The 15586-nt window shown below is 44.2% G+C and overlaps 1 protein-coding gene across 1 annotated transcript; it reads left to right on the forward strand.

Annotated features, from left to right (window-relative positions):
- Nucleotides 1–10036: 10036 nt before the first annotated feature.
- Nucleotides 10037–15254, forward strand: CBLN2 (cerebellin 2 precursor). The gene is made up of 3 exons (XM_058814407.1): nt 10037–10357; nt 12513–12632; nt 12943–15254. Exons 1-3 carry the CDS (start codon nt 10037–10039, stop codon nt 13138–13140), a joined length of 639 nt encoding a protein of 212 aa, XP_058670390.1. The 3' UTR covers nt 13141–15254.
- Nucleotides 15255–15586: the final 332 nt, after the last annotated feature.

Consider the following 15586-nt stretch of genomic DNA (forward strand, 5'->3'; position numbering starts at 1 on the left):
GGATCGCACAATGGCTTGGATTGAAAAAGACTTTAAAGCCCTGCCTAATTTCAGCTCCCCTTGCCATAGCCAGGGACACCTTTCACTACAACAGTGTACCCAGAGCCCTGCCCAACACGACCTTGAACATTTTCACGGGGTTGGGGCATTCACAGCTTCGCTGGACAGCCTGCTCCAGTGCCTCATCACCCTCACAGTCAAGAACTTCTTCCTTATATCTAACATGAACCTGCCCTTTTCCAGCTTAAAGTCATTGCCCCTATCCTCTTTTATTGGAAAGTTCAACACAGATAAAACACTGTAGCTTAAAAAGGGAAGTAGCTTTAAACACATCTGTCATTGGCACATGCAGCGTTTAATCAGAGATGTAAAAGATATCCAGGAATTTTCCTTGGTCTTGAGAAGGGACAGTTACAGACATGCCAGATGCTTTGTGGCCATTACACATCCCACCTCCAGAATCTGTTTCTGCCTTCAAACAGAACAGAACTGATGCTGAAACACATGTCCGTGGCATAGGAGTCCCTACAGAGCTGCGCTAAAATCCTTTGTGTCACCACAATGACAAAACACAATAAAGTAATAATGGTACTGATTCAAGAGCATCACAAGCACAAAGTCATGAAAAGAAATGCTATGAAATGCTTTTGGTATTTTTTTCCTCCTGTGCTGTGGCTCCAGGCCTACAAAGGTTTATGTACATAAAGAGCAAAGCACAGTGGGGCTGCTCATGTGCCTTGAGTAAAATACAGACAAAGTCTTTTTAGACTTAAGACTTTCAGTTCAGGCTCTCTGCACATTAATTTCTCTATAATTCATATATTGTATATATATAATTTTTTTTATTTTTATTTTTATTTTTATTTTTATTTTATTTTTATTTTTAATTTTTATTTTTATTTTTATTTTTATTTTTATTTTTATTTTTATTTTTATTTTTAATTTTATTTTTATTTTTATTTTTATTTTTATTTTTATTTTTATATATACACTGTTATGTAAAGGTATTATTTGCAATGTGAATTCTATTTCATTTTTACAACAAATATTATTCTTGTATTTGGCAAAGGTGTATCAGAGTTCTGGCTCATCAATTATTTTAAATTTAGTGTCATTCAGTTCAACTCAATGAAAAAACTTCAGATGTGAAATCCCTTGTGAAGGCCTCAGTATTAGAATTGGAGATGCTATGTCTGCCTCAAAGTTCCTAATGCAAATGTCTGAAATTTAGTGCATTTTCTTTCTATACTGAATGTTTCAAATTTTCCCTGGAAGGAGGAAAACAAGGTGATGGGAATGACTGCTTCTCTGTCATCTCTTTTTCTCTGTGCCTTCAGGCACCACTATTTTTCTATGCAGTCACATGCAATAAAACATGTTGGGTGTTCAGTATTTGGGCTAGGCTATGTGAGGGTTTACAGTGAATTATTACCTGTGTCTGCTACCCTGAGAATTCTGGCTATATCAAATGATGTGATCAGAGATGTAGATGGTTTCCCAGAGGTATGGTACAAACATATGTAAAGATCCTTCAAAAAAGCGCAACAACTTTGCATAAACATATCTCTCACCTGTTGCAATACTTCCTAGGAGAACAGTGATATATGCACAAGGTTCAACTCAGCATAGAAAATTAATGTTCAGTTCTTCTTCCAATGAAGCTGTTAAAAGTAAAACTGATAACTATCCAGATACTCCTTCTCATAACTTCCCCAAACCCATGGGCCTGGCTCCCAAGATCTTTAACATCAAATATGTCAGCTTTGCCTCAGTGCCTGCCCCTCTCTATTCTCTTAGGAATCCAAGACATCAACTGGATTCTGGCTTTGAGTTCCCTATTGTAAGGAGAGACAAATACTGTTGTTTCCGGATGCCCTTATCTAGCTCAAAAGAGCTTTCCTTCACAGTGGACTGTGCAAATGTTCAACAGAAAATGTTTCACCTCCTTTCCTACCTGCTTTGGTGAGGACTGAAGAAGTGACATGTCACAAGTGTTTTCAGGGACACCCAATTTAGCAGTCACTGAGATGAATTGGACCGGTCATACCTCATAATGCAAATGTTTAAAGGTAGTGGAGAACTGCCATTGCAAGCATCACCCTGGTTTGTGAGGCTATTGCTGCAGTTATAGTAGCTAAAACCTTCTTTTTGATAGAAGCCTTAGGTTTTGGAAGAGAAGAGCCTAATGCCATACCGACACACGGTGATGGGATCTGCACTGGCTAAAAGTTTCCTGGTGCTTTCGAAGGATACAAAGATTGCTATTCAGGACTGTTTCAGATGAAGCAATAACAGAAGTCTCCACAGACCTGTAAAAGCTAAAGCAGTGTGAAATTTTGTCATAAGTGGAAGAGCTGAAACCTACAGCAGCAGAGAGCTGAGACTGAAGTGAGGTGTCTGGAACTCAGATAAGAATGTGACCTCCTTAGATGGATGTAAATCTTCCTGCATCCTAGACAACATTTCAACAGCCAGGGACTACTTTGGATTTTCTCTACACCCACCTTAGATGAAATACCATTTTTGTAGGTTGGGATCAGATTGTAAGTGTTCTTTGGATGAGGAACTCCAATGTTTCCCATTTCAAATAAAGGAAGTTCTACAGACAGATCCACAGACAGATCCACAAAAAATTATATATGACAAAAAATATCATCAGTATATTAGTCTAATTATTAGTACAAATTAAGAGCTGTGATGGAGGAAGAGTGAAAAAAACTAATACAAATAAAAGCTGAGGGAAATACACTAGTGAGTTAACAACAGCCAGAAATTTTCTTCATTAATTGCAGTGAGGGAAACTACAACTCAAATCTTTTGGGTCTCTCAAATGTCATCAGTTCTCAGCAGCCACGTGCTGAATTGGAATTACCATATAAAAGTGACCAAATACATCTGTTCCATCTCTCTGGAGTCTCTTAGATGCAACGCAAATATATTTATTTCAGAAAAAAAGTTATTTTTAAAAGGACTGAACTTAACTGGTTTTGCTTCCTACCAGCATGGTCACAGCTCTTTATAATGGCTAAGATTTCTATAGCAAGTAGCTTTTTTTGTATTCCTACTTTGTGAGTGTAAAACTTGGAGCAATGTACAGTTTGGAACAATGCTCTGTTTGCAGAGTAGCTGCTTTGCAGAAATAAAAGGATGAATCTTTAAAGCAGAATTAAATATATATATAAATATATATGTATATATATAAATGACAGAGTTATAGATTTCCTTCCATGTATGTCATTAATGAGACTGTCTTCTACAGAATTGCTTTCAAACCTGATTTGCATTCTGAAATGCTGCTCAGAACTAACTAAATGAAATCATTAATAATGTGATCTTCCATCTATGCCATGTATTTTTATTTCTTTGGATCGTTTTCAGAAATGCCAAAGTCTTCTCTGCTAATAAAAATTATCATGAATCATTAGAAACATGTGATTCGTTATAACTTTGTTTTCCAATTAGAACTGGAAGGCCTTCTTTGAAATCTAGCTGAATGAACAAGTGAAGCAATGAACTAAGTAAAGCAATCAAAGGCTGTGGCATTTCTTTGTTGTATTTCAAAGTCCTTTTCCAAGATTTTCTCTTCTGAAAATAAATAATCTGCATCTCTTGAATTTCACATTTGTGTGACATTGTATAGCAGCATCTCACCTGCAGCAAGAAAATCTATACAAAGTATAGTTTAACACCACTAGAGTTCTTCCCAAATAAAATCTGTATGAACCTAATATATACACCTTATGTATTTTTCATTCATTCATATATATATATATATATATATATATATATATAAAATAAGGTAATATCTGTAAGATACTAGATAGATAGATAGATAGATAGATAGATAGATAGATAGATAGACAGACAGATAGATAGATAGATGGATATTATCTAACATATATTAGCTTCTTTGAAGTTTGTATATATTGGCTATGAGCCCTAAGGAATCTCCTGTAATGAAACTTGAGATCATGCTATGTTTATAGCAATGTTTTCATTATAAATTTCATGTAAACTCTTCAGTTTCTGAACTCAGTTGAGAAGCTCAGAGAGGGGATATTGGATGGCCAAAAAGATAATAAATGTCTTTACTTCTGTTAGCTAGGAGCTACATTTTTAAAATATGGGCGTTTTACATATAAGGTCAAGTTGTGAGTTTGTATGAGTGAAAAGTACCCAAAACCTGGGCACAGGAGCAATGTTCAGTGGTAGATATAAAAAAATAAATAATTATTTGTGCTTGCCAAGCCTGGCGTCTGGCTGTTGTTTTAGTAAACATTTCTCACAAATGCCTTTTCTTTTTTAGAGAAAAATTTTGCAGTCTTTGGAAGGCGCACTGGGTTGCTGTCATCATTTATCTACTTAAAAGCTCTGTGAAGAAGGAATCCAGAGAATAGCAGAGCTGCTCCACATCACTGTAAATTGCTTGTTCTGAGGATGCACCAAACGTTAAAAGCTGGGTGTAAGTGTTGAACCTGCAGCACACATTGGTGGCTGATGCACATTGTCTGGACATTTCTAATTGGTATATATTTAGGGGGGAAAAGTGACATTTGCACCATTTTTTTGTTTAATGATATGACATCTCCATCTTGAAATCTTCCCAAGCAAACCTGAATGACTCAAAAATGCGTTGGTCAGAGAGGCTGATGACAGAGTCAGAACATGATGTTAGGGTTGTTCTGATATTTTTATATGAACCAAATGTTCTTGAGGAATTACACTCACTTCTCTCAATGTGTAAAATCTTATGAAGATATTCCTGAAATTCTATCAGACATGATGTTCTTTATGAGAACGGGTAAATTCCTCCATCCAGCCTAAATTTTCCTCACTTTCCAATGAAGGGAAAACCTTTGCACTTGAGAACTGTCACCTGATAAAAACTTATGGTGAATTTTGTTATGTAGGGGAAAAGCCTAACTGCTTTGGTTGATGTGTGAAACACTAAGACTCAGGGAGTAGAAAACAAGTTTAAGTATCTCTGTGAATGAACTCTAATTTATTATGTAATTTTTCCCTATATTGCTTATATTTGAAAATGTTGTGCATGTTATCAACAGACAGTTATACATTCCTGGCCATAGCTGACAGCTATAAGGTAAAAAGCCCTGGAGTCCCCATAGAATAAGGAATTAAACACGGATTTGAATTAACAAAACATTGTTTCAGTCATGCTGATAGCAGAATTAGCACAAGGATTGCTCTCACAGAGGGTGGGTGTACCTCAGCTGGCTCACCAACAATCACTTGTGGTTAATATGAAGGTCATCACTGGGTAGGTACAGAAGACTGCACTTTCTCTGCCATCAGATTATATTTCAAAGGCGTGCTTGCAAGAAAAAATGATCAGATTTTTTAAATCCCATTTGTTACAATTTACAGTAAAATTGTTGTTTAAAGGCCAAGCAATCCATGAAGACAGAGTTTAGCCATTTAAATGGTAACCTATTTGATAAATGAGGACCCAGAAATCATCACCTTGGCTGATTATGGAAGTGTTTTTGTGTCCCTGCTACAAATTTATTCTAATATTTTAGGTAGATAAAAGAAAATTTCACATTAAATGAACATTTCTTCTTTCTCTGTCCATGTACATGTAACAATGATATAATATATGCAAATATTTATGAAATAATTTCAAGAAAAGACATACAGCATTTTCTTTTGGAAAGGAGTGCCCTATTTTGTTTGACATTATTGTAAATAATATATGGGAAACACTTGGGAGCTACTGATCAAAATACTTTTCTGTTGATAACTTGATTTAGTAGATAAGACAAAAAGCTTTTCCCCTTGAAGCTGTTGGATTAAATGAGTTCAAGGTGAGGGCTAGCTTAGGAATGGTTCCAAAGAAATGAGCAGTTTTATTTCTTGTGTAACTTCCACACCATCAAGTTCAACACATCCCTGGTAGAAATGTTTGTACTCTTGGCAACGTGATGAAAAATGACATGAACTTGATTACACACTATTCTTTTCCAACTACAACAAGAAAGAGAGCCTTACCAAACTTTACCAGTAACTTACCTGCAAATTTAGTTTAGAAGCTATACTTTCTGAAGTCACTTTATAACTGAGGTGCATTTTCTGACATTAATAATTTAATGTTCTATATTTTCATTCTTCCAACTCAAAAAAAAAAAAAAAAAGAAAGATGCTCTAGTAAATCCACCAGCTACATAGCTCCATGAAGACTGCAATTTTATTCCATTAAGGACAATATTTAATTAGAAGTAACACACAGAACTGTTTTCTAATAAGCACTGTAAATGTCATATGGATCGGTATTTTATTAGAAGTAAATATTCTGTTGTTATTCCCCCTCCCTCTATTCATACTGCAATGATTTTTACTTACAGGTCTTTTACTAGTTACCTATCTAAGAAGAAGGGAGTTTCTATGCATTTGGGATCTATTTCTTGTACTAAAAAGGGCAAGATTTATTCTCCTTTTTTTTCCTGTGGGTGCACATTGGATTTAATAGCTTTTCAGTTCCCTTTAGTTCTTATGCTCATCTTCCTTGGAAGTTGCAGGCAGAAGGGATAACATGCCATCATTCCCTCAGCACTGGGCCTTATGTTTTAAGTCATATAGAACAAGGTACAAATCCTTTGGCTCTGCTTTAATGCCTCTTTTATACAACGTAGTCATAATCAATGAGTAGTGTGATCTAAAGAGAAATAATAGCAACTCCCTAGTGTACCAGACATAGGTAAGATTGAGTGTCAATCTCTTCTAAAGGAATTTCTGTGCTCCTTTTCCCTGTCTTGCAGAATACGTGCTGTCTTACAGCCACAGACTTGTTCCTGCTCTGATTTCTGATAATTTTAATGCACTACACTTTTCAGCTTTCTACTCCCATCGCTCCGTGCTTGAACTCAGGAAAAAGACCATTAAACATGAGTATTTGAGGCTTAGCATAAATTTCTTGTTTGAAATAAGGAGCTATAGGTTAGGAATTCCCTGCACACTGCTTAGCTGTAATTTCAGGGCATGATTAATTTCTCGGTGCAAATCACCAGGCAGACACCCTCAGGGGTTCCTTGCTCCTGCTTAAAGCAGAAGATTGAAACGGAGGAGCACTCATTCATAGAAGAGATTGTAATTTTACTGTTGACATACACCTGCAAATTTTCTCTATATCAGGAGCTACCACTTAAATGTAAACATAGTTTTATAATAAGTTCCTTCCAGATGCTAAGTCTAAGTTTCCGGATCTCTAGGAAAACGCCATATGCAATGAAAAAACCCAGCTTACGGTTGACAGAAATGCATCAAAATGCAATGGTGTTTCTCAAACCTGCATTGCCAGAGCTCTGCCTTACCCTCCCTCGCATTGCTGATAACCTCTCAGCAGCAGCCCCACGAGCTCAGGAGCACGAAACATTTGCAGCCAGCAACATCTGATGATAACCTTGGCTGTGACAGACATCACTCCGCAAGGCAGGGGCGACCTACGAGCCCAGCTCACCCAGGCCCCGCAGGCAGCCAGAGGCGGCGGCCACCCAGCTCCTCAGCCGAGCGTTCTGCCCTTTGGGAATTTCCCACCTCCCTCCCCTGCCGGGGTGCGACCCTCCGTGTTCCCTCCGTCCCTCCCTGCTCCCTCAGTCCCTCCGCGTTCCCTCCGTCCCTCCCTGCTCCCTCAGTCCCTCCGTGTTCCCTCCGTCCCTCCCTGCTCCCTCAGTCCCTCCGTGTTCCCTCCGTGTTCCCTCCGTCCCTCCCTGCTCCCTCAGTCCCTCCGTGTTCCCTCCGTCCCTCCCTGCTCCCTCAGTCCCTCCGTGTTCCCTCCGTCCCTCCCTGCTCCCTCAGTCCCTCAGTGTTCCCTCCGTCCCTCCCGGCTCTCTGAGTCCCTCACAGCCCCGCGGCTCGCCTCGCACCGCCGCCAGGTGGCGCCTCTCGACCGCGCTTGGAGCGGAGCCGCGGGTGGGACCGGGAGCGGGACCGGGAGAGGGATCGGGAACCGGGAGAGGGATCGGGAACCGGGGCCGAGGAAGGGACTGGAGCCGGGGCAGGGAACGAGTCCTGGGATGGAAGCGGGCTTGGGAACAGGTTCGGTTCCGGAGCGGGTCGGGGAGCAAGCCCCAGAGTCCTGAAGCGGGTCAGGGAGCAGGTCCATGTTCGGGAGAGGGTCGGGGAACGGGCCGGGAATCAGGACGCCCCGGGGAAGAAATCTATTGATAAAGGGGGAGCCGCCGCCGAACTTTGGGTGCCGAGGTGTGTGGGAACGGGGCCTTGCGGTGTGCGGGACGCAGCCCTACGGGCCGAAGTGCTCCGAAAACATGTCTTTTTCAGTGATTATTGCGGTCAGAATCAAAGTCTGTGAATTCCAAATAGCTCCCAGTGAGTGATGCCGTGTGGTTCGGTTGGTGAGCGTTACCGTGTCGGTGGCATGTTGGAACAGGGGCGTCTTAGCGCGACGGGTTCAAGTAGAAATAATGGCGGGGGAGGGGGGGGGGGGGTTGGAGAGGCGGCACGGCTCTTCCCTGCCTCCGGTGACACCGGGAAGGCCGTCCCAGAGGGAACATCGCGGCTTGTCGCTGCTGCTCGCCATGTGTCGGGGTGCGGCTCCAAGGCGCAGGGCTGCCTGGCCGGGGCAAGGGCTGGGGTGCAGCATCGCCGGCGGTGCTGTGGCAGCGCTCCGCTCTGGTGCCGGTGTCTGGTGCCTGACGGGCGCTTGTGCGTGTGTGTGTGTGTGCGTGTGTGCCGGAGAAGAGGGGAGGAGGGAGGAAGAGGGGTGGTGGTGGTAGCGGCTGGCGGGAGGGGGATGATTATTGGCAATGGGCGGGAGAGAAAGAGGCGACTCCTGTTTCCTTTTCTTTCTGCCAGCTCAATCTCGGCTCATTTTCTCTAAGCTATACAAGTTCACGGACGAGCTATCTAGCCAACGCGCCTCTCCCGTCATGGACCTCCCAGGTAAAAAAGACCCTTCTCCTCCCCGCCGGCTGTTCTTTTAGCAAAATATCATTTTCAATGATAGCAAGAGTAAGGTGCAGGGTTAGGGCAACCGTAGAGATGCCTCTGGGGAAGTGAGGGGCGATCTCCCAGGAGCGAGATCACCGGGTGTTCTGGTGAACGGGAAAAACTGAGATGCAACTTCAGAGGGAGAAGCCGGGTGATCACGGCTTTGACTCCTGCGATATGTGTGCATGCCGGGGTGGGAACCGGGGGATATCTGAGCCGGCTGCCTCCTTCTCGCCAGTTTAGGGAGTCGCCGGGGTCGGCAGCAGTGGTGCTAGCCTGGCTTGGGTCTCAGAAGGTTGGGAAGTACAAATCGGTGCCTAGGCGGGGTGAAGGGCGGCGGCGGCTCCAGAGCCCGGCCGGGGCGGGAGCGAACTCTACAGATAGCGGGGCAGCTCCATCGAGGGGAGAGAGGGCGCGTTACTTATAGCAAGAATAAAATCTCCTTCCGTGGTGTCTGGGGCGTTAAGAGACGGATACAAGCCGGGCGCGCCGATGTAGTTAATAGCGGGGCTGTGGGAAGAAGTGGAGCCGGGTTTTGGAGACCCCTCTGATTGTGGGGCAGGAAAGGGACTGCCCGAGGCACCCGCAGGATGCTCCGCCGGGGGTTTGGGGATGCAGCGCTGCCCCTCCTCCCCCCTCGGAGTACGGCAGGCTGCTGGGGAACCCGAGACAGAGGGAACACCGGGCAGCCAGGTGTCTCCCAGACCTGTTGTACTCGCCGGGGCGCCGGGGGCGGGGAGGGGCAGCCCTCCGGGCGGCGCGGTGCCGGCTCCCCGCCTGCCCGCCGCCGTGCTTCACCGCCGCCTTTCCCCTTGGCAGGCTGCTGCGTGCCGCCCGCCCTCTGAGAAGGCTCCTTCGCCCCGCGCAGAGGAGGAGGCGGAGGAGGAGGAGGAGAAGGGGAGGAAGGCGCGGCCGCAGCCGCCGCTGCCCAGCCGCCGTCCCGCAGAGCGCTGGCCGCAGGGCGCCCCGGCGGCAGCAGGCGCGCAGCCCCCTCCGCCTCCCGCGCCCGCCCGCCCGCATGTCGGCGGCCATCCGGAGCGGCGGCGGCGGCAGCCGCGGTCCGGCGCCGGGCATGGGGCGGCGGCGGCGGGGGGCGCTGCCGGAGCCGGCGGGCGGCTGCTCCTGCTGCCTGGCGGCGGCGCTGCCGCTGCTGCTGCTGCTGCTGCCCGCCGGGTGCCCGGTGCGGGCGCAGAACGACACGGAGCCCATCGTCCTGGAGGGGAAGTGCCTGGTGGTCTGCGACTCCAGCCCCTCGGCCGACGGCGCCATCACCTCCTCGCTGGGGATCTCGGTGCGCTCGGGCAGCGCCAAGGTGGCCTTCTCGGCCACCCGCAGCACCAACCACGAGCCCTCCGAGATGAGCAACCGCACCATGACCATCTACTTCGACCAGGTCAGGCGACGCCTGCTTCGCCCTCGCTCCCCCTTGTCCCCGCGTCCTGCGCGGGCATCCCCCGCCCCTGCCTCCCCTGGCTGCACGCGTGTTCTCCTCCTGGCTCCCCTTCCATCTCTAAATCCCGACCCACCCGCCCAATAGCAACTTCACGTCTCAACGGCCCAGAAAGACTTTGGAAAGTTCATTTAGATAGCTGCGGGGCTTTCCCAGGGTGGTGCCGGGGGTGAACACGCTGCCTGCCTGTCCGGTCACAATGGCTAGTACGGAAAGAGCTTTAAGGTGAAAGTCTGTGCCTCGGACGCTTGCGGGGGCGCCTTGCAGCCAAGGGTTGCCTCGGCCAGCCAGGAACGACCCGGGGGAAGCGTGAGCATCCCTCCTTCGGTGCAAATTGAGAGTGGTACCGATGAGGAGTCGCCGGATCTGCCTGTTCGGAGCGCATTTGGGAATGTCACTGCGTGTCTCAGAGGGAGGGAGGGATGAGGAAGAAGAGGGTGTTTCCCGCGTTATCAGACGAGGCAAACGGTGTCCCCGGCGGGCCGTATCGGAATGGCGTTATCCCGCACGGCAGGCGCCGGGCAGAGCAGCGAGCAGCCTGCTCTGCTTGTCCTGCCCTGCCTCGCACCGCTCCCATCCCGGAGACAAAACCCCGTCCATTCACTTTATTTTTGCGGTGAAATTTCCTTTTTTCCTACCCCTTGTGACTCCTGAAGTAGTATTGCAGAGTCAGCCAAAATTAGCATACCAGACTGTTTTCTCTGGGCTTGTTTGTTTGTTGTTTTTTGGGTTATTTGGTTTTTTTCTTACCTGTCTGGTTGTCATTTATCGGTCTACCTGTCCTTCCTAATGAGTTTGCACAGCCATTCGTCGCATATGAGATCTCATAAAATTGGATCAGTAGAAAAAAAAACACAAAACAACAAAAATCAGCCCCCCAACTTGCTAAAAATATTGTATATGTTCGATAATTTACCCGGCAATGTGCAGTTCCTAGGAGTTTGAAGGCGTTTTCTCGGTGCTCGCACAATAAGATTTTTTTTAATAATTTTTTTGTTCCTTTTTTGGGGGGAACTATAGACTTTGGCTGTTTGGGAGAAAAAAGCTTGGGATTTTGGGGTGGGGGGCGATAATATGGTTTTGTGGTTGTTTGGTGTTTTTTTTCTCCCGCTTTGCTTTTTTTCATTGGAGCGGAGTTTTAGCCCGCAGGCTGAGGGTGCCGGGCGTGCCCCGGGGGTGGCCCCGGCGGAGCAGCGGGCTCGGGCACACCCGCTCGCCGGACGGCATCACCACCGACCCGCGGGTTCTTCCGCGTCCGTGCCCTTTGAGCCAAACCCTGCTCCCGTCACGGGAGCCGGGACACGGCCCCAGGGGATGAGCCGAGGCCAGGTCCCTGTGGGATCGGCGGGATCGGCAGGGTGCGGCCGCCGCCTCCGCACGAGGCTTTGCACATCTGCCGGAGCGCGCTTCCTCTTTCTTTTTGGTTTTGTTTTGTTTAAAAAAAAACATTGAAATATATGAAAAATTAAGGTGTTTGCCGGGAAGGAGGAGCAGGCCCACCCCAGCCTCCTGAGGAGCGTGTGGGCCAAGTGGCACAGCCCTCCAGAGGGACAGAGAACATGAGCTGGCAGATGTTGCTGTTGCTGAGCATCCTCTTTCCTCCTTTGCCCCTCTCTGTAGTGCAGTTTTAGTTCTATACCCTACTAAACTCGAGGCCAGCTCTGATTTCAGTAGTGCTATCTAAAAAACTACATTTCCATTATGAGCTAATGACTTTTGGTATTTTTTCCTACCTTTTCCCCCCTCCCTCCTTCCCTCCATTTCACACTCCTCCCCCTCTTCCTTCTGCCACCTTTGCTTTATTGACAGCTCAGTGTGGACATTTGCACTTCATCTAACAGGCTTTGGAGATGATTTTCGTGTAACTAAATTGCTTTATTAACTCTGATGCCTTTTAAATGCCTCTGTAGCTTGACTCCATTCCCCTGCCATGCACTTTTAATTGTGCTGCAAATGCCATTTTGGCTATGCTTTATGTTGGTCATTGAGCTCATGTCAAATTTTTGCTGGTGCTTCTCTAAGGTGGAGTCTGATATCTCTGATTCCTCTCTTTCTCTTTCTCTTTTTCTTTGTTCTGTTTTATTTGTTTGCATTCCAGGTATTAGTTAATATTGGCAACCATTTTGATCTTACTTCCAGTATATTTGTAGCACCAAGAAAAGGGATATATAGTTTCAGTTTCCACGTGGTCAAGGTCTATAACAGACAAACCATCCAGGTGGGTTCTAATTGAAAGAAGATGCTGTCCTTCCTTTCATTTTCTTTTTTATTTTTTTTTCTTCAAATGCTAATTTCAAGACTCGCATTAAAAAAAAAAAAAAACCCAAAACACAGAAGTTGAAGAATGAGATTGGGGGTTATTTTTAAAGGGGTCTGTATACATGACAGAAATCATGCATTGCCTATTTCCTTAGCTTAATTCAACCCAGATTCTGACCTGTACAAAAGTTTAGTGATGTGCACAGGGCAAAAAAAAAATCATTGAGAGTATTGCGAAAACTCAGATTCTGTCTCTTTGCACTTTTTAGGTAAGTTTAATGCAAAACAACTACCCAGTGATTTCAGCTTTTGCAGGGGATCAGGACGTCACCAGAGAAGCAGCCAGCAATGGGGTCTTGCTCCTCATGGAAAGAGAAGACAAAGTGCATCTCAAACTGGAAAGGGGTAACCTCATGGGAGGGTGGAAATATTCAACCTTTTCCGGCTTCTTAGTCTTTCCTCTATAAAAGAAGGCCAAATAGGAGACAGATCCATGAGCCAGAGCAAGGATTCAATTGTTAATGACACCCTGAACTTGGCAGCACATGACAATATTTTCGGTCACCCCGTCAGACTGTCACAGTAGAAGAATGATAACCTTCTAAACTCCAACATTTGCTTTGAATATTGACAATTCCTTGGAACCTGCGCCTCTAATTAGTTTTAGACAACAGTGATCTTTAGGAGAAATGAAATTATCGACCTGAGCAATTTGTACCTGTGATTGTAAAGTCAATTTTGGATTTTATTGTTGGGATCATTGACTTTCTTATTCTTTTTATTTTTTCGTCTCTTTCATTTTTTCCTCTTTTTCTTTCTCTTGTTGTTGTCCCAATGAAACAAATAACTCGGACCACAGAATCGCTTTGTCAAAGGCTCACTCTAGAGCCAGAAGAATGGAGTGTTCAGCCCAATGAGGTGTTCTTCCATGCTTTATTTCTTTGTGTTGTATAGCCTTAAGGAAAAAAAGAAAAAAAAAAAAAAGAAAAGAAAAAAAAGGAAAAAAAAAAGTGGCTTCAGTCTCAGTCCTGTATTTTTTCTGGGGGAGGGGGATTCTGGACATTACTGTGTCAAGAAGTGCTTTATCCAGTGAAGCAAAATTTGCACGATTGGAACCTTATTTGTGTTGCTCGTGTTTTTCATCAACTTTTTTTTTTTCCTGATCTTTGTTTGTGTGTACTAAAAATGTAAGCTAGATTGATCAATAAGACAAAACAAAGCACATATATACCCTGTAGCTCTAAGTAAAGCTAACCAGTGAACAATTTCTGTCTGCACTTTCCAGCTGATCTTTATAGACCTATTTAGAGAGAGAGAAAGAGAGAGTAAGAGAGCTACATGATCCTTCAATTACAATCTGGAAACCGGTAAAGGAACTGACATTTCTGACTTGTCCTGACATTTCTAGAAGCAACAGTGGAGGCTTTGAATATCTTCTCTGACCATACCCTAAAATATATACTTTCTTTGCACTACCATATTTTGGAGGTTTTTATCTGATATTTATTTGATATATTTGTCCACTAATGCTTGAGTACACATTGTGGGAGCACAGAGAGATGGCAGAGCAAAGTTTTCCTCTTCCAAATTAAATAAAACCATCTCTGCTTGAGCTGTCTGTGGCAAGTATTGGAGGAGTAGGCACAAGCATCTTTGACAGCCTTAGGGAGAGGGGCCTCAGAGGGAGAGTGGCCTCAGAGGATCCACAAATGCTCCAGAAGCTGGCACAGGTGCCATGCATATATTCGCTGCGTCTGCTCTTCCCAACACAAATGGCCTCAAAGTTCTAGAGGTGGACTGACATCGGTATTGAACACTGAGAAAATTATTGTCCCAATCAACAAGAGGTAAAATATCAGGCCAATGTCAATTGTATCCTTTTGCCTCATTCTCAATAAACTGATCCTGTTTCTTCAGTTTTTCAATTTTATTTTCCAGTTCAGTGGGGTTTTTTGGAGTTTTTGAAATGGTGTACTAGACAATATGTGAGGAAATCTTGTTTGAGGAGATCCAGGAGGAATGTTTATTTTATAGAATTTTTATCAATATTTATTTCGTTTTAAATGTGTCATTTTATTATGAATCCCCTAAGGATGGATGTGCATAAGAATTTATTTTTTGTCAAATTTACTTCTCTGCCACAACCAAATATAATGGAAAGGCATTTTCAGGAAAGCGGTGGTAACTACATTGTATTTCAAAATTATGGTGGACGTGTCATTTTCATTGTAAATTTATCATTCAAGGGACAAAATTAAAGTCATATATTCTTAAAAAACCCTTATCTGTGTTGCTTATATACCTCAGATGACTAATATATAAGCCAATTTAATATTTAACATTTTTGTGCATTTTGACCATTGATGTGGTTTGTTTGCTTTGCTGTTCCACTTTCTCAGTTACTTAATGAATTGGTTTCAGGTTGTTGGTTTCTTAAATGGGTTGCATTTTCTAGTTCCTCTTTGTGCTTTGGCATGACTGCAATGTTTCTAGTTGCAAAATATCACAGGGCTAAGTTTAGGTACATGAAGTAAAACCTGAGTCAGCAGCAACCGTTTTTTATTAAAATACAATAAATACAGTTATCTTAATGGTTGACATTGTAAAACTACTTCTTGTGTTTATAACTCGATCGTGTCACTCAAGGAAACAGAAACTGAGGTGGTTTCAAGTTCCAAAGTTTTTAATTTCTACTATATTTTTAATTTAAAATAAAAATACTCAGTCAAAATAATTTAAAATAAGAACTACTCAGTTTTTTTGTTTTTTTTTTAATTCTGCCTACCATAACCACATTCAGTTTTCCCATTTATTTCAGTTCATTTGGCTTGAATAAGGCAATGACATCTTCGTTCTGGCTCTCTCCTAAGAAAAATGAGGCCAATGGCAATGTTTTCCTTGGAACTATCCCTG

The sequence above is a fragment of the Ammospiza caudacuta genome, chromosome 1 (genome assembly GCF_027887145.1).
Source record: "Ammospiza caudacuta isolate bAmmCau1 chromosome 1, bAmmCau1.pri, whole genome shotgun sequence".
NCBI lineage: Eukaryota > Metazoa > Chordata > Aves > Passeriformes > Passerellidae > Ammospiza > Ammospiza caudacuta.

Coding starts and splice junctions, on each gene's coding strand:
- CBLN2 (XM_058814407.1), top strand. CDS start 10,037: ATGGGGCGGCGGCGGCGGGGGGCGCTGCCGGAGCCGGCGGGCGGCTGC. Junction 10,358..12,512: donor TGACCATCTACTTCGACCAG/GTCAGGCGACGC, acceptor TTTGCATTCCAG/GTATTAGTTAATATTGGCAA. Junction 12,633..12,942: donor ATAACAGACAAACCATCCAG/GTGGGTTCTAAT, acceptor TGCACTTTTTAG/GTAAGTTTAATGCAAAACAA.